The sequence below is a fragment of the Schistosoma mansoni genome, chromosome 4, assembly GCF_000237925.1.
Source record: "Schistosoma mansoni strain Puerto Rico chromosome 4, complete genome".
In the NCBI taxonomy this organism is placed as follows: domain Eukaryota; kingdom Metazoa; phylum Platyhelminthes; class Trematoda; order Strigeidida; family Schistosomatidae; genus Schistosoma; species Schistosoma mansoni.
This window is the reverse complement of record NC_031498.1, coordinates 7795476-7822250: the sequence shown is the minus strand read 5'-3', so window position 1 is coordinate 7822250 and position 26775 is coordinate 7795476. Positions and strand designations below refer to the sequence as shown.

The following is a 26775-nucleotide window of genomic DNA, read 5'->3' as shown; positions in this document are numbered from 1 at the left end:
GATTATCTTTTATTCTGACAATGAGAGCTTACATTTGATTTTTAGAAAAAAAGATTTTTTGATTAATCAAACATAATTAATATATGTAACCAAGGCGAAATACGTACAACGAAACAGTACAATAGGGGGAAAAACAATTACTGAAACAATTATAAATGGATAATTTTTTAACAGATAAATCCATTAGATTGACATATCCAATTGTGTTGTACAGATGAAGTATTATTTATGCTATTCTATCTAGTATGTGAACCAAAAAAATAATCAGTTTATGTGGTTCAACTTAGTGAATTTTGTTCACACAGTGTGAATTCTTAATAAAACGAGGAAGCAAAAAACAAAAAAAAATAGATGGATATATCTAAACTGTCAGTTACACACAAATTCTAATAAAGTGTTTAAATATATAATTCGAAAGTCGTGCAAATTTTCAAAAATCAGTAATGACAAATGTTGAATGAAAGAAAAAAAACGTATTTAGATTTTCATCTATTTACATTTTTCCGTATGAAATGATGCCGAAGTTATCGTAAAACAAATGCGATTGTTGTTGTCGTTGTTGTATGACCTTACTGATATAAAGTTAGAATTTTTCCGAAGTAGTTTGTTAAATACTACTTCGTGGATTGAATAACATTTCTAAAGTGTTCTTACGAATAATCATGCATACAATCTATAAATATCATAACTAAAATGAAATTTTTAACATATCATTGAAGATATCCTTAAACAACATGTACTAATTAACCTCTGAAACACTTAGATGAGAATGTTAATTCCTGAGACCGAGTTAATTGGAAACTCCTAACTCCTCTAAAATACTCTTAGATCAACTACAACTCACAGAGAGGTCTTCCTATGAGTTGTAGTTGTGTCGAGGAACGGGGAAGTAGTTAAGAATATACAACAGAGTACAATAAACGATGAAAATGTAAATTATTATTATCACCATGTTAAGGTACCAAATAATACACCACGCCATTAGTTTTAGTGCATAGCACCAAATGGATTATTAGGAAATACAAAAATGTTTCATATGATAAAGTTTGCAATATAAGATCGCAGAGTATGTTTTACAATCTTTTTCTACACAATGGACGCTTAAAGATCAACTGCAACAACATAAACGCAAAAAAATTATTATTCATCAAAAAAATTATGATGACTTAAGCATGTAAATATAAAAGGTATTTCATTAGACAAACTAATGATAACCGACCATTTGTTATTTATTTGCACAACAGTCCCACGTAAAAATGATTGGTCCGGAATTTGAAGTAATTGATCGTCAACAGTACGCTGTTGCTTTAACCTTTTTAAGAAAAAGAAACATTTGGATAATCAATAATTCTTGCAATAAGAAAATTACCATACACTGTGAAACTGCATAGGGTTAAAATTGAACTTATACACTCAGAAAAAATTAGCATAATCCATGAGGAAATACTCTACTGATAAGCTATGAAACAAGCGACGAAATATGGAGTTATGGCACATTACGTATGAAAACATCTCTTAATAACTAGCTTTGGTTAGTATCATTAGTCACCAACCATCACACTTGGTTCATATCTACTTCAAAACTTTAGAAAGTAATCTTGTGTTTCCTTACAACTACATTGATATATTTCAGTAGATCACAAGGACGCCAATGTACTACAATTATTTAGGTGGAAGATACCATAAAACCTACTCAAGAACTGATGGAATTGATCATAAACTTGACTATGGAAAATGCGTCACTTTGCTGAATAGCACAGTAACACCACAAATTGCATTTACACAGTTGGAATTCAATGACTGTAATTATGACATATACAACGTATAAACGTTAACCACTACATTAAATAGGAATAATATATTTGTAAAATCTCAGCGAATGAATTTGAAGTAGATCCAACGTTTCGCCTGGCAATCTGGTCCAAGCTTTTTCAAGGAAATATGTTAACCACTACAATCTAAAAGAAAACACATTCTGAATGACAGCACATGCACTAATGTAAGTATTATAAGCAAAATTAATCAACTCTAAATCTAAGGTTGGGATGATGTACGCAGTTAAAAACTATCTGTTTCATTGAGCCCACTCTAGTTTAACTGTAGATAATCGAGCAATGAATAACTGTGTGCATTTATTCTTTATATTTGTAATACCTGGCTGTGCTCCTCTGCTGATAATCTGTTAGAATTGTTTGTATTCTACAAGTAATCCTGGGGTATGACAGTGGGTTTCAACTTAATAAGGATAAGTGTTGAACAACTGAAGTGATTATAGTGAGTCTGATTATTTAAGGATACTATCCCATCCATTGTTACCGGCTGGAATAGATGGTAGTTGATAAAATGGTAATGTAAAATAAAGGTGAGTTGTGTATGATTAACATTTTTAGTCCACAGTAATCTTTTAGACAAATACTTAGAATCAAAGTGAGTTATTGAACTAGGATCCGAGACAATATAATTTTCCTTACAATCATTCGTTTCTTGGATGAACATGATAAGATTGCTAAAAACAATAACAAAAGGAAAGTGATTCTTCCTCAATTCAGTAGTGATTTATGGGATTGTTTTATAATTGTTGCTGTTTTATCTCATTTATTTCACATTATTTTTGAAGTTGTATAATATTTGTGTGAGGTACCTATAAGTTTTCTTACTATACTATCACTGAGTAATTTGGGTAGCATCCAACCATCGATATAGGATATAATAGACCACATAGTGATGTACTAAACGAACTGACTGACTCTCATATATCCGAAAATATTATATCTGAAATAAACTGTCAAAAAAGGGCGATAACTATCAGGACTTCTGATTTCAAATTGATTTTTAAATAATGTCGGAACCATTTTCAACCTCCTTAACCAACTTGTTTGTCTACCCTTTAGAAACATTAAGCACAAAAGAAAAGAGATGCGAACAAAGACTTTACGTTATTACCAAATAAGAATTTAACTATCAAATTTTTTCAATTAAAAACGATTATAATAACAAGAAGCTACTTCCAACTTAGTATAATCTTACTAACAAATACAGGACTTCACCGTGTGAATAAGAAAAGACTCAGAGCGACCTTAATAGATCCGGTTAAAAAAAAACAATAAACTACTTACATAGTGAACTCTTCCTTAACAGGTGACCAATCACTTAGATTCAGTAACTGAAATGTCTCATTATGTACAGAGGATTGTGTATTGTCTTCAATATGACAATATATTTGTGGTGGATTTAGAGTGACTGCTTCTTTCTCAATATGCTTATGACTAGGTAGGTTATCTCCTTTGACAAGTTGGTCTAAAATGTCATCTAATGCAGACAATTCTTCATTATTTAGGTGGACTTCTCTAGTAACAGAATGTTTTGAATTTGTATCCCTTTTTGGTACATTTGTATCTTCAGGATTAGAAACGCTGCATTTGTTTAGCTTTCGGTAATTTAATGAATCTGAGGAATGTGCATTTGAAATGTCAGTTGCTTTACGCTTCGATGCCGAACAAGTAAGCAATGCGGTGGAAACCATCATTTTAGCACGGTTACTAGTAATCGCATAACGATGAGATATTTCACCACTAAATTCACTGTCCTTTGATGTTGTTTTAACAATTTGATCCTGAGGAGCATAATTTAAAAGGTCATAGTTTCCTCGACGGAGCTTAGCGGAAACTTGTGCTTGTCTGTTAGAACGCATTTGTTGATTTTCATTGTTATCGATGGGATCACTAGAAAGTAAATCATGCAGCTTTGATCGTAAAATCTCATCACGACGAACTGTAAGCGATGAACGACGAGCAACAACTTTCCGTCTGCATAATTTTGGAGATGAAACCTTATCGATGTTAACAGTTCCTAAAGCTGCTCTACCACTTAATGAAACTCCCAAAGTTCTGTTAGTAGAATCGGGTGTTCCAGGAATAATGAAGCTTTCATCGTAACTAGAGTGCTTTGGTTCTATGGATGAAGAAACGAACATTAGAAAAGTAAGTATGAATCTAAGGTCAAATTCTGATTCATAAATACAATACTAGAAATATTTGTGGATGGAAAATTAACTACGATTGTTATTTTATCTAATTTGCGAAGATATTAGGGAAAATTTATCTTCTATAAGATTATATTTACTTAATACAAACTATTCACTACAAACACAAATTATAAAAATATTAACACTGACATTGTATGTATGAAATATATCTTGGACAACAAAAGGAAGCACGGGCCAGAATATAAACATACTCTCAGTGATGACTTTCGAAAAGATGGTCTGGAAGTTCATTTATTTTGGAATTTGGACCATTTAATAATGAGTTACTATCAACCATCATGTTTAAGTAACTTTTGCAAAATTTAATTAGATTAATTTAGAAAGTTGAAACAATAAGCGAGAAAAATTCTAAAACACTGACAATAAAAATAAGCAATAGGATACCTATGAGTCCAACAACTGTGTTTGGCGATTCATGCAAGGACGTAACTGATGAAACTTCTGGTTTCTATTTCATTAAAACAAAAAAGCAATTAACTTGAGGTTGAAATAAAGACGATAGAGTTTATAACAGCATAAATCATAATAGAATAATCTAAACACAAATATATACAGTGGTAAGAGGATAAAATTTTACATTGGTAACTGAGTGATTGCAGTGACGTTTTCCGACTCTACATAGCTCTAAATTTTTCTTTTGACTTGCTTTAGAGTTGTATAGAAATTCATGACAGTAAATAAATTACCCTATCTAAAGTGTGTAATATAATGAATATGTATCTGAGAGCAGGTCCAGAATTCGCAACATTACACCACATTTTGGGAGATGTTCTTATACAAGTAATACAGTGAAAGTTATCATCCAACACAAACCATATCTGTAGCAACGTAAGGTATAATTGAGGTACTTGGTAAACTACAACTCTGAGAGTGGCTTTTATGGAGTTTGTTATCCTAATAACACGAACAGCATACGAACCCACTCTACGGAAATTATTTGGTTCAGGTTAGGCCTATAATCAGTGTCACAACTAATTGCATTCAATTGAAGTGATATTAATTGTATACTTGAATGAGCACGTTACGAAGGTAAACACATAGTCATTTAATTGGTTAGTGGGTAGTTGCTGCACACAGACTGAATAAACAGGTTCTTTATCTGCATGCATGTGTAAACAATGATCTATTTTTAGACAATACCAACTTCCAGAATATTCATCGTCGATGTGTATTCGTGTGACCCGTCTATAACTCAAGCTTCAACTCTAAAACATTACAGTGCGACCAGCTACCAATGACTTTTCTTGTCTGTATTCTGATTATCCACTAATATTCAGTTAACTTGTCCGCTAATTAGACAAGAGTTGACATAGATGACTGGCTGTACCTACTATTACAACGACATAGCAAATCTAAATAATCCTCAAGTTAAATGTCAAACCACTGGAAAGAGTAAATGAGACTTGACTGTATCTATGAAATGTCGTGAAAATCGCAAGAAAAGTTTAAGTGTCTTTGAGAAACGTTACGGTTCTAAATACAATACTTTCCAGCATTCGCTGTTTTCACAGGGCTATTCATATCTACTGACAACTCCATACAAGTAATGTCTTTCCATTTTGTGTAGTCCATTTTCAAGAGTTTAAATGTGGAAATAAAAAGCATAAAATCAAGGTGGTAACGGCTTATTCATACAGATATTAAAATGACAGATGAGATAGTTTAACAAGATTAAACAATCTTCTCAACCGTTTCAAAACTACATAGTCTAATGAATTCGAACTGGGTATTTAATACGTCCTTAAGCCTACAGGATTAACAGCATAGAATCCATTTGATGTAGAGATTGAAAAACACTTTTTTACAAGATCAATAATATACTTGATGAAAGCACGATTTTCGCACCAAGCTGTGATTTGCATGAAACATAAAATCAACGAATTACTGATGGTGAATAGTAAATACATCATATAAAATGAAACAAATTATTCACAAAAATTCAACTACCAACGAAAAGGATGTGTACTCACCTTACCAAAAAAATTTAGTAGACTCGATTGTCTCATCCCGCCAAAAAAATCTGCAAAATAATACTGTTTAGAATTTTACCAGACAAAAGCAAACACGGAGTAATGTAAAAAGAATGGATTTAGATTAACTAATCTAGATAACTTTGTAAGAAATAACTGCTGAAACCAATTAGTTAAGTGTCAAATCATATCCTCGAACTGAGATGGATAGCCTTCGATTCCGTCAACTCAACTTATATCATTATTGCTAAGTTATCATGGAACGCAAAAATGCACAAGTCTAGTGGCACACAAGCAATGAATTTCATAGATCGTTTACGGAGTTTATGTGTTGCGGTACTCATATTGACATCTGACGACTTAGGATAAAATTAATTCTAATACCCACAAATGGAACCAGGAATTATATTGCATAGTGGAATAAACAAACTTTGTGGAAATTTATCATTATTAATATCTGCCTAATGGTCAATCTAATTATAGGGTTATCATCAAAACCTTGGAGAGAACACAACTTCATTTATAAGTGAGGATAGGCATGATAAACGTCGACTTACTTTGAAAAACATGAACAGTTTGTTTTAACTTATTACTAGAAGCTAGTATTCAGACTTTTTCTTTTCAAGAACATAAACATATTCTTTGTTCTAAATGCAATACCAGTATTCACGTTTTACAACTTCAGGTCACTGAAATCAACAAATGTTTATTATGCGTATTGCACAAACAAAGGTTAACAAGTTACGTTTGTTGTAGCTCAGAATTAGCCAGTCAATCAGTTATGGAAAATGTGGGACCTTACACAAATATGCATCGTCTCAACTCATCACACCTCACATCATCAAATAGATAAGTGAAACTTATAGAATGAGAACCAAAGGAGAGAAACTAGTACTCATTACAATGAAGAGTCGTACATTCTGAAAGTAATAAATGACACGAAAGTTAAGATTATGAGGACAACAAATAATGAGTGCGGTGACACTACCATGGTCAATTTTAAACCGTCACCCAACGCTCATAATCATAGATTATGATTATCACAAGTATCGTCACCTGGAATTTCAAAACTAGACGTGATGATACAACGCACCAGAAGTCATTGACTTTATGAATTGATTCCATGTTTTATCATATGCTAGTTTTTACCAGCTTACTCTATTCCAGATGGCATTGAAAGTAACGAAAGATGGGAAGTTTGTGTACTCATCAAACAACTTACTGTGTCTACTCAGAACCCTACGCCTTACCTCAGAATTACTTAATTGATAATTTTATAAGTCTTTTGGAGATATATGTCAACAAATGCTAGTAACTTACTGAAGTCTTCTACCTTTGTTAGCTTGTACAGTGAAACAGGGCAAACAGCTTAAATTGATGTAGGTAAAGATTAAAGACAGGTTACAGAAAAATTATACTTTTATACAGCCTAAGTCTCTTGATTCCACAATCAGAAAAAAGATATCTACCATCAACTAACTATCCCACATTTATAAATAGCCGGAAAATAGGCGCGAAATTTACTTCAAACTCAAAGTAGTGAAGTTTAGAATCGAAATTAAATGGATATTAAAATATTCCAGTCTCGCCTAAACATAGAATGACCATAGATTAAACAAAATAATTTACTAAATATCATCGCAAAGTAGATCTCTGCCCCTTTTATAAAAAGGGAGATTAGTAACATGACATCAAGTCCAACCATACGAAGGCTTTGCTAAACAATGCTGTAAATAAATATCATTATTTTTTATTTTACGAACGTAACTCACTAAACAGGTGAAGTTTAGTTTATTCTCAGTTATGAGTCATACTATTGTAAGAAATACAGATGCCACTGCTTTCCACAACCAGAAGTAGGTCGAATCGGTTTTGAATCTAAGGTCAATGGCCGGAAACCGAGTGCTTTATTCGTTGAGATGACCATTACTTTGAAATCCATGACTACTCAAACACAAACATAGAAATCAGCAAAGTTCAATAGTAATTTAAGACATCTCCTCTTAAGTTGTTTTTAACGTGACATTGATTAGCATATATATTACAGCGAACCACCAATAAACAGTACTTAAACGACATCCTGGACCCTGATTTATATTTTAGGATGATGTTATTTGGCTAACAGATTTAAAAGTGAATTTGGACCCGTAGTTAATGAAGGTAAGTAATTTCTTGGTTGTTCAATAAAACATTTAATTACGCTCTTGATAACCAGAAATGTCAATTCATATTCTTCAATTTACATACCTCAAAGTATATTAGAACGAACTCTAGATCAACATACATCAATTATCTATCGTTTTAACAAACAAGTTTAGGTTCGTGCTAACCCTCACCTAGAACACCTTCAAAATTATAATTTTATGCTGTATTTTCAAAGAAGTTATTGTTGAAATACAAGTTGAGTACAAATGTAAAGTGACCGAAAATAATAATTACACAAATATTTGTAATTAATTACGAAAGCTTATTTTTATCGAAACGTTAAACAAATAAAATATCACATTATGCTCCTGTAAATTTGCAACAACCTGATCAGAGTATTTACTATTTAACAGAATAAAAGATAAAAGAGAAAATCAACAACTTTATTATTTAGCAAGCAGATTAATTACAAGTAAAGATAAGCAGGAATACAACTTTTGTACACAAGGATATTCTGATAAAAAAGTAATGACAGGGATATACATACGTTATAATTGTTGGCTCTGTTTTACACATGATAAAATGAAGATATTAGATAAATGTGAGGGTTACAAGAAAAAGTATTTAAAATATGTAGCATTACAAGAACTGTTACAAGTTAGTAGCGAATAATTTCAGTGCTGGAGTTAGACCATCTTTTCAGTCTGAATATTATCACTGGAATTTCTAACACGAAGTAATTCAGATCCACTTCCTACTTCAGAACTGGATTCTTGATTTGAAAGAAGAGGGTTAGTTTCGTTGTCACAATATACGATATTATTACAATCGACTTCATCAGCGTCAAGGGATACAACTTGGTGATAAGTTCCTGAAAGTCTGCGACAACGTGAAAGTTGACGGTCGGAGGAGAAATTAAAATGTCTTACACTATGACCTGTAGTTAAATAAAATCAAATGTGATCAATTAGATAAACATCATTAAGGATCAGTGACTTATATTTTTAAAATGGATGACTGACTCGATATTGAAAAAAAATATGGAGATAACCCCAAAGTAAGTAACGAGTAAATTTTTCTAGACTAAAAGCAATAATTGATATTGCAATCACAATTCATTTCAAAAGGGATTTTATCATGGATTCATATCGATTTAAAGAGGACTAGGAACTAGGAAACAACGACAGACATTACAACCCCACGCCGAATCAAACATAAGACCTAAACGACTCTTGATTGTACATTTGGGGAGCAACCTAGCTATGATAAAATAGGTATTTAGTCATGACTTCGTTTAAAATTATATTCCATATGATGTTAATCTGTGCTAAAAGTGATATTCATACTGACCAACTCCCTAAAAGATAACTCATTGAACTCAATAAACCTTAACTCATTGATAATTCGATCAATTCATCAAGCTGCCAGCAGAATCTTTTTAAATTTTGAATTAGTATTAAAAAATAACTGACAACCTGGTTGTGCAAAGACGATCATTGTAAATAAGAGTGTGTAACGTTATTTGAGTAAAAAAGAAAACGTCTTAAATAGAATATAAAACACAAATACGAGATCATTTTAATTCTAAACAAGTTGTTCAAATATAAGAAATCCAGAAAAAGTAATTTCATATCCTACTATGCTGTTAGGAAAAGGATATCATCACAGCAATAAAATAAGGAATTAGAAGGGGATAATCACTGTTATATTGTGAGACGCTAATCGGTATCGTGTGCTAAACTCAAAAGACAGAATTCCGATTACCGATTAGTTTAGTTAGCCTATATCGTCAATGGGACCGGTAACCTTCCAAATACTAAATGATACATCGAATGATAAATATCAAGCAAGAGCCCCACCAACCCATTAGTCAGTCAAAAAACGAAGATAGAAAGCAGATCGGTACTCTATCATACTCGGTTCAATTATGACTCAAAGCACATACAATCATAAACTTGAGATCCCTGACTATACAGTACACTAAATAAAAATTCACACTTCAAACAGAATCAAGCCACAAGTGAAAGAGAAGCGAAGCAAAGAGTAAGTAGCTAATTATCATTAATTAGGGAATATTAAAACGCATAACGACAGTTAATAGGTCCACTGAAAACTTGCAATAGGGGGAATATAAAAATGAAGCAATACAGCTGTCTATTAACCATACAATAAAAATATGAATCATAGCAATTTAAAAAACAGTTCTAAAAGTTCCGACCTTTCCATCCTGATTTAATAATTACGAGATATTATTAACTCACCGATGTGTCTGACATGTTCTACAACATCTCGTCGCATATCAGACACATCCCACATAGACCGCCATGAGTAACAACAACTCGTTGGTTCCGAATTAGGGTCCACATATGGCGTCCAAGTGAAAGAGAAGTGATGAGCTATTGCGGCAATGAACATCTCGATACATATAGCGAAATTCTGTATAGGGACAAAACAAAATAGTTCGTATAAAAAGTTAAGCAATCCTATCAGCCAGGTTGTTTGAGTGGTTGATTAAAAAAATGGAGATAAGCTAGAGTAGACTAACTTTTTAAAAAACTTTTAATCATAAAAAACCAAGAAGGAAAAACAGTGGAATAAAGTAAAGCAAAGAATCAGTCAGTCAGTCAGTTACAACGTAGAACTTCGTACGTACGTACATCAGTTCGAGTTGCCATACCACATTAGCACAGAGATGAAGTTGTCGATTCAAATCCCATATTGGTAGAAATAGTAAGAGTATAAGTATTATGTGAAAGATAAGGGTTTGAAGATGTTATTGAAGGAGTATAATACAGTGAAATAAATTTGGAAAGAGAAAAAGGAAAAGGACACAAATAATTCAGAAGATTAGAATTTGGGAGAACACAAAGAGTGGATACACCTTCGCCATTGCAAACGATTTTGAGCCATGTCATTCAAGGTCTCTAACCATCGGTTGCTATCATCTCGCGAATCCCAACCAGGTAGTCTACACCTACCAACATGGCTCAGTTCACTTGTCAGTGACTTCATGGATTTATGCCATGTTTTGGTCTGGCCAAAGAATACAATGTTAAAACAAGATCAAATAAATTAGGGTATAAATAAAGCTATTAAATATCTCCCCTGGAACTATATCGTTCGATTGCACGTTAAACAATTCCAACGCTCTCCGTGAAATGGAATGCATAAAAATATCTTATTTCTTCTTTACATGGAGAATGGAAGCAAACATTTTAGGAATGTGCTTTTGAAGGTCTAAGCATTGGGTTGATAGCACAAACCTCGCTCCATCAACTACAGTTTGGTTAGTGGGATAGCATCACTACCCTTCACAAAATTCCATAAGACTCAAAGCCGAGTACTTGATCCTTTACATATGTAAATAAGTTACATAACTAAAAAGTTAAGTAATAGACAACTCTTATTTGGACATTAAAAACACGAAGTTCAGCGAAGGGATCTCTTTTCAACGAATTTATTATCAAGCTGTACAATCATATATATATATATGAAAATTTTCGTTAAAGTGTTAGTTTCACGAGGATATATGAGCAAGGAATGACCATAATGATGTAATCGAAAGATTATAACACTATATTACGTAATGTGAGTAATAACAATAGACTTCATAAGTTAATGACGAATTATAACGTAAATGTAAGATGATTAAAATATTTTTGTTACAAGAATTAAAGGTAATAGAGGTGCGAAATAAATGAAGCGATATCATGAGCAATTATGAGTAAAATAATGAGAATATGAGACATAATTAAAGGGAGGAATCCAATAATAGTAATGATAAATAAATAAATAAGTAATAATAATAATAATAATAGATTAAGGCCAAGGAAACGATAATATTAGGACGTACTTCTTTTGTACGCACAGTTCTGGCTTGAGCTCATGGATGGTAAGAGCTTCTGCTATTTACAAGAGTTGGAAACGAAGAAATTTAGGTAGATTTGGACGAATCGTATATACAACCTTAAAATCAACCTGTGGATCCGCAGAATGATTAGAGTTGATTAGATGTTCAAGTATGGAACCTCTAAAGGCTTTCATATCACCCTTATAGAACCACACTGGGACATGTTCTCGTATCTGGATTGAAAGCGAGCGCTGGCTAAGGCCAATGTACCTTGCTCCACAAGAGCAGGTGAACTGGTAGATGCATATGGAGGCGACTAGACGAAGAAGTTTATCCTCTATGGATACAGAAAACAAGTTCCTACTAATGAACTTAAGTGATGTAAGACATACTGTGAACATTTTATTAAGAAAATGATCAATCGCATAAACTATAGATTTGGCTAGCATATGCAGAGTTTACATCACAGTGTGTAATTGTTACTAACATCGAAATGGTCTTCAAAGAAGCATCAAAACACATATATATTTTTTTAAAAACTCTGAACTACTAACAAGTAGCATAAACAATATAACAAAACGTTATCAAATTATGAAAATTTCATCCTTACTTGTAATGCAATACCAATAGATTGGACATCATATAGTTTCCAGGCTTCCACTTTTCTGATAACACCAGTAGCAGCAAGTACTGCGATTAAAATGGACTGCCTATTAGGATAAAACAAACAGAATTTAAAACAGCATCAATTTATAAGCTACTTTCTAAGATGAAACTAAAAAATGCCGACAAAACTGTAGCAGAAAATGCAAAAGAAGATGATAAGAATGATATGTTACTGAATTCATAGTACAGAGGAACTAGTAGCCAATAAATAAGAAACTTCTAATTCCACTATATGATAGAATCCATTAATGATGCTCTGAATGAAATGGTTTCATCTTGAATTGAGGTGGACTGTGAAGACGTGGATCGTTGCGCTTTCGTGTTGAATTCTGCATTATTATAAACTGACAAACCAAAGTGATAAAGAAATTTGTAGGGACATATTGAGTCACAGATTCAACCTTGTAAATATTCGACAGAAATACGAACCGTTACCAAACTTTATTTAATAAAAAAAGAAGGCAATAATATCATGCATTTACACTAGGAATCTATTGATAATTGAATTAAATACCCTCCTTTACTGAACGTTGTGGTCAGTTTGCATCTTAGCTGATTACGTAAGCTACAACGAACAATAACCTCTCATATCATGGAAATGTAATCATAGGAAGTGTTTGTAGGTGGACGACGTACTTATTGATCTCAGGTGAAAGTTGGCATTATGATTTATTCGAGCATCATTGTCTGAAATAGTATAGTAACCGACTAAGCATCATCTAGGTCAGAGTAGAGTTTCAGATGACAGAGGTATACGATTAGAGGCAGTGGTTGAAGTCCAACGGCTGGTAGATGACAATTTATAGTTGTAAGTCATAATCCGTATATATATATATATATATATATATATATATATATATATATATATATAATTTATCATACTGCAGTTCTGCCGTATGATATAATTAAAGCTACCAAAAGCAGCTGTTTATTAGATTGCGTTGATAGAGGATAGCTTTTACTTAGATGACGGCCAACGTTTATGGATAAAATGATGAACAGAATGTTAAGCGATAGATTATGAATAATGATACTATGCGACCAGCTTAAAACTGCTGGCGACATGACTTCTCGTCAAAGTATGTGCTGACGATGTCTCTGAGACGTACAGTGAAAGCTTCACAACTAAACCATCCAAATTACAGAACATAACATCTCCAATATCATCATCCTAAGCGACAAATATTCTCCATCAACAACAAGTTATTTACGTAAGACTCTAAATAAATTCTTGTCCAAAACACAACTGGCCATCAAAATAACCTTCCTTCCACGAAAATGATATACTTATGAACAGAACAACGCACAAATAAAGACAAAATTAAATGTTATTTGTTACGTAAGTGGTTGAAGATTGCAATTTTCGTAGTTCATTTAAGCGCTAATAGGGTTAAGAATTGATCATCAGGTTTAAGGCATTCTAATCTTATCCGTCGATAAAATTAACTCCATAGTCTCCATGGTACTCGCGAAAATTAGCTTGTTGCTTTCAATCAAGTTATATTTAAGATTTCTTGGTTTTAACACACTCAGTATCTGAAATACGCACTAAAATCGGTCACTAGTGTTTTGTATCTACAACCAACTTTTAAATTGATCTAGTCAACATTATATTGCCCTAAAAGTAGGTTGACTACTTCCGCATATATCCCTTGAGTAAGATATTAACAGTGAAATACATCCGATGGTCTATAGAATAAAAGATCATATTGCTTTAATTTAGTGTCGAGAAAACCGTCATTTATAAAATACAATTCTTGTAAGTTCAAATTATGATGACTGTATTTTCAACAAAAAGTAATTAAACTCACCAGAAAGACATGAAAACAACGAATTTAACGCATAGAAATTTGGCGACCGGTTTCATTGGACTTAATTCTAGTCGAGTACATCGATAGAACATTACTAAACAATAAAGTGCCCACTGAAAGAAAAGTAACAAAAAACTTTAGGAAAAATAATGTATTCTGATTTTTCAGAGAAATGAAACAAGAGGTATTTTGAAAAAATTATAAATCTACGAACCTAAATAGTTGTATTAGCGAAATATAATATCTTTCAAACCCAACTAGACAAATTCAAGTGATAATAACAGACAGTGATTGTAAGTAGGAAGATAAATTTCATTAGGCAGAACCGTTAAAAAACCTATAAACTCTAAACTGAATAAAACACAACACTTCCAGGTGTTATAGATAGCTGAATAAATTTCACTCAGTAAGTATTAATAAAAAAGTCTACATTTTCCAACTTATGTTTGTAGACACAAGATCAACATTTAGTCAGTGGTTGGCAGAATTTTATTTGGTTTGAAAACATATCTTACTACTGATTGTCGTCACGTGAAGAACTTTCAAAAACTAGGGGATATGGGACGATTTTTCCACCCCCATTTGTAAACATTATAAGAACCACTGAAAATATTTTGACGAAGTTCTTTTAAAACAGAAATGTTTATGAACCTCAGCCAGTCGTTAACAATGTTGCACCCAACATACGTGTGCATTGGTATAAGTTGCTACACCAAAGCTGCAAGGAACTAACATGAAAATCAAAAACGTCAAAATACGGATAGTGTTAACGACAGTAAACAACCACACATACAACGTAGAAACCATTGTAGGTTGGGTTTGGACCGGCTGAACAAGTGTAACACACCATCCAGTCGGACGACGCAATTGTTAACCTAAATGAATATCTACGACAAAATTGAATGATTACGAAAAAGTGAACAGCCCTGAAGAAACCCAATTAATATGGCAGATTCACATGATAGTTCGCCATAGCATGAATCAACTGACAGTATTAGAGTAAGGTCTTCCACGAGCTAACATATTTTATTGGTAGTTCTTTTAATAACAGATACTGCCACAAAACACTTTGGAAGGTTGAAATGTGGTCTTGAGATCAAGAAATAGAACTGCCGTCAGGTGTTGAAAAGTATTTTCATGTTCTAAAATTTATTAAAGTGAATAAGTGATCCACACAATCATGAATAGGTCCGAAATCTAATTAGTTCATTCAGGTACATTGTTAATAAACCTCTAATTACGGGCTAGGTAAGTGTATACCGTAATATCTTGAGGAACTTTATCAACCAAGCAAGGTCTATCACACTTATTAGGAGAGCATTAGAGTACCTCATAATACGATGGAACAATTGGATGTGGTCTCGAGAATCGCCAGATGAGATCAATGTTACATTATCATATAGTTATAAAAGTTTTGGATTTTCGAGATACATATTTGTTTTTCAACCGGTTCTAATCTAAATTGCGGAAAATAGGGAATATGATAACATATTTTACCTTGATATTATTTTTGCCTGGAACTCTAAGGGTTAGACTGAGATTAACTCAAAGGATAGTTTTATAAAAGCCCACCATCGAGGTTAACGATATATTCACCTTTCAAGTTAACCGTGTAAACCAACTAATTTGAATTGATTTTGGAATTGTAAAGGATTAGTAAAAGCTGTGACGTAAAAACTCCTGAATTTCAGCCAAGAAACTAACTCGAATGCACATGAACTACAAAAGTACTGAATACTTTATGAATAACTAATAAACATCAAACTTGAGTTAGTTTCTTAAAATATCCATTTTGAGTAAGATAAATGAAGTGGATAATTCAAATGAGGGAAAATAGTAAAAACTTATAGTACGTTACTCACGATTTGAGAAACATTGTTTATAATAGTCAAGTAAAGGAACGCGTGGCGAAAGCTGAAGTCTCCTTCACCATAAACGCCAACCATTTCACATATTCTGTAATCAGATAAATTTCATATAATTTTATCAGAAAACTGAAATTTCAAATCGTAAAAATAAAAAAAGTCCAACCACATAAAATCTGTGGACATCTACTAGTTGTCGAGAATTTATTCCACTAACTGATCTTTATAAATAAGATGCTACTAAATAAAATGAAGTTTTAGATGTAGTGTGGCTCATTCTGAGTGCGTCCAAACAAAATAAAATTTTCATAAACAAATAAAACAGAATGAACAGAACAAACTCTACTCCTTTCAACAAAAGAATACATGCCACTAAGAGTTTGAAATAAATATGCAGCATTAATGTCAAAACCTTTATTTATGATGCTGTCTTAAGTCATCAGATTAAATTGTCTCTACAACGGACTCCAAGGGAGCAGTGACGTTCCGGAACACGTAAACCCATATAACGATCCGTTACCTTATCAGGTTATTTCATAAAATAATTGTCTCTCCTCACAAAACTACTGTTATTTAACACAGAAACACCATAAACCATGAAAGTGATTGATATAACTGGGGAGGTAAGATCATGTGAATATTTAAATGGGTATTATATTCTACAAAGCATAAAATAGCAATGCAAGATGATAAATCTTTGGCAGCAGTTTTAGTTGTTTGACTTGATATTTACCTAGAACATAAGTGGCTCCATATAGCAGTTGGAAGAGGAGTTAAGAGAAAAGATATGGCATTTGTTTTAAGATCAAATGATTGTCTAAAGCTGTACAAGTGAGTACAGAGAAGAATAGATTAAAGCCAATAGTAAAAGAATTAAAATAAAAGAAACAGCAAGAAGGCTGATAACAATCAGGAAACTTGAAAGCTGAAGACATGTGTACAATTCTTAATTTACAGTTCAGTGAAACAAGTATGAACACTTGAAGTCATATACTGTTTGCAACTTAGGTGATAAAACCGCACTACGAATGAAAGATATCCACCAGAAGTTAGTTATTGAGTAGCATAGTCTTCAAAAAACAAATGCGCGTATATGAAAACCAACCTACAGTGCAATAGCAGTGGTTAGTGGACGAATGACGGTGTACTGCAAAGCCCCGTGACGACAGTGGTCAATGAATACTCTGCAACAGAGAAAAAAAGATTGTCTTTATTCGGACTATCACTGAAGATATGAATAGTGTGGCATGAATCAAGCTGAGAGTACGGTATTTTTATAACAACAAAAGTATGTTTTTAAAGATATCATAACTAAAAAGTACTTCTTGTGTCTATTTAATGTTAACAAGTGAATTAATTTGACATATTTTATACTTTTAAAACATGATATCATCATACAAAGAAAAAGAAGCATAACATCAATGAAAGACCTAAAGACCAGGAAAAAATCTTCCTGGCTCAGTTATTGAGTACCATGATGAGGATTCACTTGCGGTTTCTCCTGCCTTGGGTATTAAACTAAAGACTAGTTTGCATATTTTTGCCACAAATTAACATCAGCTGGAGTACCATAAAAGTCTTGGGTTACCAAATGATGCCAAATCATGACGAAAACAAACTACAAATGAAATCTAAGTCATGATTGTCTCCAAAACGTAAGATTTAGACAGGACAGTGATTGAAAATGAGTATTCATTTAAAGAAAGAAAATACACAAATTGGAAAATATTTGCGTAATGCATAAAATAAGTAGGCTGACCGGAGATAAACACATTTAGGAAACAGATCAGTCTTAACACTTCACACTTTGAACAGAAAAAAAGTAAACGACAAATCTAAGTTCAGCAAACCTAGGATGGTGAGAAATTAGAAGTAGAGATCTAATGGACGAAAATCAACCAAACCAAAGGACATGTCTTTTAATCATTGACCCTGGAAGGGAAGTAAAGCACATCCACATGAACCTCTAAAATTTGTTTAGATTACCAAGGAGGGAAACTGGTATATGCACGCATAGTAAACGATGAGGGCAATGAAAGCGATACCTGAGGTAATGGTGTGAGTACCACAAATATTTGAAGTGTCTTTTTATTTGAGGTCAAACCAAAAAAACAATTTAATTTCATAATACGAACTAACGAATTAAATCAAGACTGAGTACATAATGAGAGGTTGACTCAATAAGTGATTTCAACTTTTCTCTCGTTAATCTATGATTGTAGAAAAAGTAGTGAAAAATGAAGACCTTTGTAATTTAAACAAACATTTGAAAGCAGATAAATGCGGATGAGTTTTAAGGGAAAAAATAACCCCGGAGTTATTTGCAATCACGAAGATTTTGTAGAACAGACGAAACTCCACAGATACACAGTCAAAATTGTTTTCTATGTCATTCTGGTAACAGAATTTTGTTTGCGAAGTGACAGCAGACAGTGACAATACGGCTTCAGAAGGAATGCCACAACTACTATTTAAAAATACAAGAGTTATCGAATTATGAGACTGAAATGTCGAGGACTGAACGGATGGTATAAATTCTTTTAAAACAAATGGGTCTTAAAATGGCCGATCTATGCTACGCATAAGAGTAGAATATTAACAAAAGTCTGAGAAAATTATGATGATAAACGTTACCTTCCCATTTTCCAAGAGCTGAAGAAACAAAACGGCGGCAAGTGTTTCATTTGTGGCTTCTGCTCAATAACGTATCGTAAGTCAGGAAACTCGCTCCTCAAGTAATTAAGCAAGAAAGCAAGGAAGTTGTAAATGACATAAGCTTCGTAGCATTCTCTTAACGTGTCAAAGTAAATTGCAAATGAAGGGAAAATCAGTGCCATCCACTATTGTCAAGTGTCAAGATAATATGTATGACGTTTACCGCATCAACAGCATAAATCGGAACCATCCACAAGATTCTGTAATGAAACTCGTCAACCATCAGACAAACCTGATAATATGTCTTTGAAGAAGTGGATTGGTATAATTGATCATGTGTTCAATTATGGTCCATAGTGATATAGGTATTGCCCCTAGAACAAAGAGTCCGGCGACAAACCACGCGCTGACAATTGCTGGAGCTGATTTTTCGTACAACTTTAAAATCAGAAAAGGAAGTGTAATACATATAAGTAAAGAATAGCAAACAACAAATACGGGCTTGATGAAAGCCCGCCAACTCATGTCATTAAGGTCAAATCTGTGCTGAGCGCTTTTCTCGCTTAGGTTAGAAGTGCTCTAAGTGCTTGTTAATGGAATGGTAAAAGCTTGAGCTTTATGAGCTTTTATGTCTGTAAACTATGGGTTATAGGTGGCTTTGGATAGTAAATATATTTATAAATTGACATTCTGAGTCCTTAAGGTTATATCTAACTTGCTCTTGAACGAAATTGTTGAAATCACGTAAAAACGGGAATGAGTACTGACACTTGAAGAGAGTGCTTTGTAAGACTTTTCGGTGGTTTTTTAACCTGATAGGTTGTAACGAGATAGCTTTCGAATATCCAATGCTGCAGAGATTAGATATTCAGTTTCCTCAAGGTCTTCACAATGTAATTATGTAGTGACCTACTTTTGTGACGAGAACGCGATTGGTATGATGGAAACAATTGTTATAATAACCATTTGTACCAGTGATTGTTTTACTGTGCTTGTTTGTTTTAGCGTTCAAAAAACACTTTCCTTTCCGTTGCCTGCGACCTTGCACGAACTCGAGTACTCTCAGTAGTTCCGCTTGTAAACTTTGGCACGTCTCTGTATTCTTTCAATACCTTCAGATCGCAAACAAATACATTTTATTTTAACAGGCAACAGCCTTCTGGTTTTTGGTTGACCGATGGATCCAACTCGATGTCTTGCACGTAATCTTCTTGTGATGGTGATCATGGTCAACCACTACTCGACGCCATCTACAATTATGATGGAAGATAATGAACTAATTTGGTGGTCCCACTTAAGATACACTGAAAGTTCTCTTTACTCTAAGTGGGGCTAGATAAAACCAGTAGGAAGTGGGTAAAACGTGGTACCACAAGACTAACCAAAAGCTAATGATGCCATGCTGAACCAATAAGCAACTAACAGCCGAGATTCCTGAAATTTCTCTTCAAAGTAAATTTTTAATGGAAGATTATTTAAGTCACATTTGTGGTTTTGACCATATGGCGATTGGAATAGTTTACAAACTCCAGAGTTAAACATTAGCTCATTGTTATTCTTTGAAATCTGAAGTCGAATCAACCCTCAAGAGGCTGTAAAACATTCTTCGGGTTCCGTTCACGCGTGAATGGCCAACATTACCATCAAACGCGGTGTTCTGGTCAATCAATGCTGGAGAGGGTCTTTTATATAAAATGGATGAACTATATGTTCTAATACTGAACCATGAGCAGTCCTTTGATAAAATTCTTTATCAATAGATAGCAAGTGACACACCTTGACCTTAAACCGCCATCCGTAGTGACGATAATATCATTTCTGACTGTTCCTATGCGTATGATATAAACCAGATGGTTAATAATAGCCGCAGTATCAATCTTCTTCGACTTGTCCGTAAGATGAATGTGACTGACTATGTCTAAGGCCTCTGAAAGGCAAATAAATACTACACCAACCTCATACTTACGACAAGGGATAATGGCTCCTTTATCTATCTCAGTCAACAGATTCGTTTTTCATGAGTGACTGTTTCTAAAACCGTACTCCTGAGGTGTGTAGAAAGTCAAGGATGCGTAATAATCGTGAAAGCTATCACTGACCAGAGATCCTATGACCGAAGAGAGTACAGTAAAAAGAGCGGAGTGAACCCACAGAACCGAATTCAGTTTTTAGGGGTTAGGATACTAGAATTGGAAGCTAAGTTGTGGAATTATGAATAACCACGTGTAGACCCTTGGAGCTCATTGCTCGAGATTGGAACAGTTTCCACAAAAATGATGGTGTACGGCAAAGAGCTAATAAGTTCAGTGGATCCATGAAGTGCTGTGTTGTTTGTGTTTCGTTTTGTGTGTTTTAGCCTCTATCCCTAGAATTTCAAGCAAACCCATCAGCATTCATTATCAGTAAGCTAAGATAGACTTTACAATTGCTTAATATCAGAGAGGGGTTTCCTGGAGATTTTAGTGATTTTATGTAGTTGAGATCATGAGTCAAGTGCTCGCGCGATAGACTGATAGGTCCTAGGTTCGAATCTCGTGAGGCAGCATCGTGGATGTGCACTGCTGAGGAGTCCCACAATAGGACGAAACGACCGTCCAGTTCTTCCAGGTTTTCCATGGTGGCCTAGCTTCAACTGACTCATGATCCCGTTTATATAAAATTGCCTAATACACCGACAAAAACGTCTATCGTTGGTGCAATAATTGTTACGTTTATTGTGGGTGTTTGGATGATAAGTTGTTCTAATCACCCTATTTGATTAGCGAAAATCAACAGTCACGGCCAAACATATCCTGGTTTTCTGAATTAAACCAGCCGCCGTCATAACAAGTATCTAGCTTTTTTAACATCTCTGCTTACAGATATAGCGACAAAAATATGTTTCGATTTCGATTACAGTTAATTTGCGGTCGAAATACCGACGTCCTTGTGGAGAATGAAATACAGTGCAATTAAATATCCACAGCTGTCAAACCAGAACTAGAGGATAAACAATGGCATAAGAATCCGTTTGTTCGACAATTACAGAAAGCACACTCACTGTCATGATATCAATTACAAGTGTCTAGACAAAATAATAGGAATGAATGTCTCCATACAGTTAGTTATATCCTTAATTAACAAATTGAACCGTTGATTAGACGCTCAACACGTCAATCTGGTCTGGAGTGTCTGCAGACTATCCCTTTTGTACGTGACCTGCCGATTGAACGATATTATCATCCTTTCAGATTGGTGACTCATAATTTCTACTCATTTTGATAAGATAATCAATACTGGTCGGTATATTTGTACGTTCCACTTAACGACTGTAATTCCTTTAATTAGTGTACAAATTGAATTATTTCTACATTCAGAAACAAACAAAGTTTAAAGCCAAGTTGTTCTTGCTCTGACCATAGCTTTCACATAGACTTTAAGTCTTCAGTATCACATTTACAACTCTGGTAGAATATCTGTAGGATAAATTAAATCATACTCATACTTTTGTTGGATACTGTCTCTAATTCTAGATTCCGACAACGAGCTGCAGTTCTCTCACGACACAGACGCAGGCTATTTCACAACATGATGGTCCTGGCTCCCGAAAACTGGATATCGACACGACCAAACAAGATAAATGGTCTGACACAACTCGCTTAAAAACTTATTGATATGATTGCAAACTTCTTCAAAGTGGCAGACAGTGAAAAGTTAACTCTTACTGAAGCATCATTTTGTTAACCTTAATGGTGGTATGAAACGATTGTTTATAAATGTCAAGTGTAATAAATTCAAAAATGAAGTCACAATTATTTAATGGTATTAATGCCAGCTGGTCAGACAGTTTCATCGTGCGACTGTTGAAACCCATTGCAGATATTTCCACTCCTTGATATGAATCGTACAAATCCGATGGACTCATCAGAAGTTTTCTTTCTAAATATAAGCTTAAAAACACAGCCGTAACTTTTAGGGACGTCCCAATAAAGTAGATCAACACTAATAGGTTATGATTTATTTTTCACTTCATCGTGTGTTTTTCCAAACATATAAAGATTGTTCTTCATAGGAAAAAGAAATAACAATTGTAAAACCGGGCGCTTCTGGAGACTGACTATAATACCCAAATGAAAAACGAATCAACAGTTCGATGAGAAAAATAAATGATATTAGAACAGACAAATTCATCAGTCTAAAGGATGCTGAAAATATGACAAAAACAGAGTTCTGAATTATCTGTTTTCTGGCTATCTTAAACTTTGTTTTGTTTTTAACCCAGGAGTAGAGATAGAGCGAACTGGTTCCTTTACAGCTCCATACAGTTGTGTAGAGTTTTCCCCATCAGTAACTTACTACAATCAAGATTATGTCCTTGTGGAGAGCCCGAATAATTTGCTATTCGGTCAATCGCCGAGTGAAGTATGTGGTACAAGTAAGCAGATGTTACGTCTCAATTGTACTCATTACCTTTGTTGGAGCACGATCAATGTATGTTTTCAGAATTTAAGACCTAAATGAAGAGATAATGGAATTCCAATTCTTGAACCAGAAATGTATTCGTAAATTGCGAGCAATCAATTCAAATACATCAATCTGATAATAGCTGAAAATCTCCAAAGGCAAACTTACAATCTTTAGATTTCCTGAGCAAAACTTTCGAAATATCAAACCGAAATATCGTGAAACTGAAGGCGTTTAAGGGCAAAATATAGGCAAACAAGTTCTCAGTTCGAATAAAGTAAGTATACCTGAAACCACGATACAACAAAAATATGCGAAAAAAAGTTGACGATCAGTCGAACACTTAGATTTTCTACTATAATAAATGACTGATTACATTCAAGTTGATCATCGCTACACTTTATCATGCACTGCAATAGAATGAATGCCCCGAGATTCTCTCCAAAGCAAATTGTAGTGCGACGTACATGAATGAATCTGTGGAATTTATGTCGAAGTCAGTATTAGGCGAACTCACATTTGCTACTAAAATAATAGACCTACTCAACAATTGTAGATTTACCACCATGATACTACCCATTCTGTGAGGTCTTACGTCGCAGCCACAACATTGATTATAGACTCGTCCTATCGTCCATCACTGATATGAAGTTTAGGAATTCTGAAGTAAACGTTTGGGATGGGAAGAAAATTATATATTTAACATGAAAAAGAAAAATTAATATGAAGTGACCACTCCTTTAAGACCAAGTCATGCTCGTTAAACGTCCCTACGTTCACCATCCCTGACCTGTTTTGTGTTAGAGTTTGAATGTGTGGCAACTCAAGTTGGTTAATTAAGAGTAGGCTGCAAATACTTTAGTACTACCACAGTACTATGGCTCAAGTATTCGTTCACTCCATTATTTTTCATTGAAATTATATTTCCTGTTGTTTTACATTCAAAGGCTTTTTATTTTTAAAAAAAGTGAACTTTATGTCTCAGCTTTATATCCCAACTTTTCCATCACTAGTTTGGTTTTCTACCATCGATAAGTCAAGGAGTACCCACTAGCACCGAAAATTCAAATCTTCCCAGTTGTTGTATTTTCGGCTCCAAGAATCACGCGGTTGAGAAAATATACAAATACGGACCTATTGGTTTCCAGTAAAATGACTGAGGTTTTGTTTGAGGTTCTGAATGACTAGTGTCATGATAAAAGTAATCTTGGCGTTAACTTAAGGCTGAGCCAAGTATAATTGTGACAAGTACAATGCAGAGATAGTGTTGTAATGATATTGGTTCCTAACCACATGAATCTTGAAGCTGAACATATAATTACTGAGAAGATCGACATTCAACATATAACACTTGAAGAAGGTAGGTAATGGTGAACTGGAGAACATTTAATCGAAATAGCATGGCTCGGCCATGTGAACGTGGTCACTCTGAATAACTCATTGTTTTTTGCGCTGAATATATTGATCTCTTTCGAGCTCAAATAAGTTCCTCAAAAGTGCTAGACGTCAAACTGCTGATTGTCACTGTAGAACGAGTCAGTGTAGAAAATGGAGTGACTTCCACGTAAGATCTTATAAACTGGGTCGTCACATCATGGCATACATACAATTTGGGGATAAGGTCTATCATTATAGTAGTGGTAAAACTGAAGTAGGCCATAATTATAAACTGTTATATGGTATAAAGGATACTTGTCAGAACAGTACCACTACTAACAATACAGTTGGCTGTAGAACGTTTTTGAAAATGTGGTACTACGGGTGCAATCTTAAAAAAAGGTAACATGCTTATCGGTAGTTGTAGCTTTCGTTGTTTGGGTGACAGCAGCAAGTATAAGAGTTAAGGGTATCTTCTGATATCCCCATATTGTCGTGAATAGCTCATCCATTATCACTCTACCTTTGTCTTTGATTTATGAGATTTTCTGTTTATTAAATCTTTTTTTTACTTGTTAACATCTCTACTCGTCATGTTTTATGATGTTTGTGGACTCTTATCTTCCGTCCCATCTTTTGACCCAACAATCATCTTATTCATATTGTGGAGTATACTACTTATGTTGGCAGATCCAAGTAGTATGTAGCACCAACGGAATGACAAACGCATGCTAGATGAAGATTGAGAAGATCCAAATAAAGAAAACATAAGGGAAAACAGAAAGCAACTGTAATAACAATAAAATTGAAAGATTCATGAAATGTGTAAAGAAGAGCCGATAAAAGATTTGAAAGTTATTTATTCAGTGTGCGGTTTCCATATATTACGAAGGCACTCTATAATTTTGCATGTAAAAATAAATTGGTTCTCCACATCCAAGTCTTCGTTCACCGCAATATTACTCATAGAAAGTGCAACCAAGTGCTTTCGTACGGCCTGTCAAAAGTGAACAAGCAGATAATCCCACGGACACACAGCATATTTCTTTACTTAGGATGATGTCTGCAGAATAATTTTTGCTCATGCGATAATATTACATAACCTTAAGTCTTTGAGACTCGTTTAGTCGTCAGACTTTGACAGTACAAGTTTATTCGTATTTTTGCACGGTGCAGAGACTGTAGACTATCAACGTTGATGGTCTATGTTGAATGACTGGAGGCCTACTCGATGTAGACGGGGACAGTGTAACGAACAAACTAACTTCGAATTCACACCTCGCGATCAGCACTTTACGTGGATTCCCTCATTGATCATCAGGGCCGTAATCAAGTGAGGAAGTGTAGTGACAAAAATGAAATTTTACACGAAGCCAGAAAAATCGACTCACTGACTAACACTTATTTCGATGATACCAAACTTTCAAAAGGTAAAGTTAAGAAATCTCTGTGAAACACCAAATCGAATGCCGATCAAAATTACCCTAAAATTGAACGCTGAGGGAAAGGCGCGACCATCTGACCATGGTTAAGTATATATGATATTTATTCATTGGTCGGTGGGAGAAATGAGATATGTAATACCTGGATAAGGAAGAAATATAATTGGCTCTTAACATTCAACACAAAGCAGATCAGGGATGGTGAACGTAGGAACGTTTAATCGGCATGGCTCGGTCTTAAAGGAGTGGTCACTTCATATTAATTTTTCTTTTTCATGTTAAATATATAATTTTCTTCCCATCCCAAACGTTTACTTCAGAATTCCTAAACTTCATATTAGTGACGCACGATAAGACAAGTCTTTAAAAAGTGTCGTGACTCTTGAAGAGCCAGATTTCTGAGATATGTTTCAAGTATGTAGCGGGTATACTAGAAGGAACCCAACGGCTTGGGTGAAAGCTAATTTAAGGCCACGTTGCTCTAACTTGTGAAGACAAACTGAAAC

At 34.1% G+C, this 26775-nt stretch overlaps 2 protein-coding genes across 2 annotated transcripts in view; both read right to left on the bottom strand.

Annotated features, from left to right (window-relative positions):
- Smp_197880 (putative dna replication helicase dna2) overlaps positions 1–3973 on the bottom strand; it is a gene marked incomplete at both ends in the record, with an annotated part of 40016 nt that extends 36043 nt beyond the window's left edge. The window contains one exon of the mRNA XM_018796696.1: positions 3117–3973. Within this exon, the coding sequence (XP_018651813.1) occupies positions 3117–3973 (857 nt within the window). The remainder of the gene's footprint in view (positions 1–3116) is intronic.
- Positions 3974–8582: 4609 nt separating this feature from the next.
- Smp_126920 (putative organic solute transporter) lies at positions 8583–19532 on the bottom strand (the record flags this gene model as incomplete). The annotated part of the gene is made up of 9 exons (XM_018796695.1): positions 8583–9097; positions 10422–10596; positions 12621–12720; positions 14488–14600; positions 16350–16443; positions 17462–17536; positions 18987–19192; positions 19231–19267; positions 19300–19532. The coding sequence occupies 9 exons, from the start codon at positions 19530–19532 to the stop codon at positions 8847–8849; spliced, it is 1284 nt and encodes a 427-aa protein (XP_018651812.1). The 3' UTR covers positions 8583–8846.
- Positions 19533–26775: the final 7243 nt, after the last annotated feature.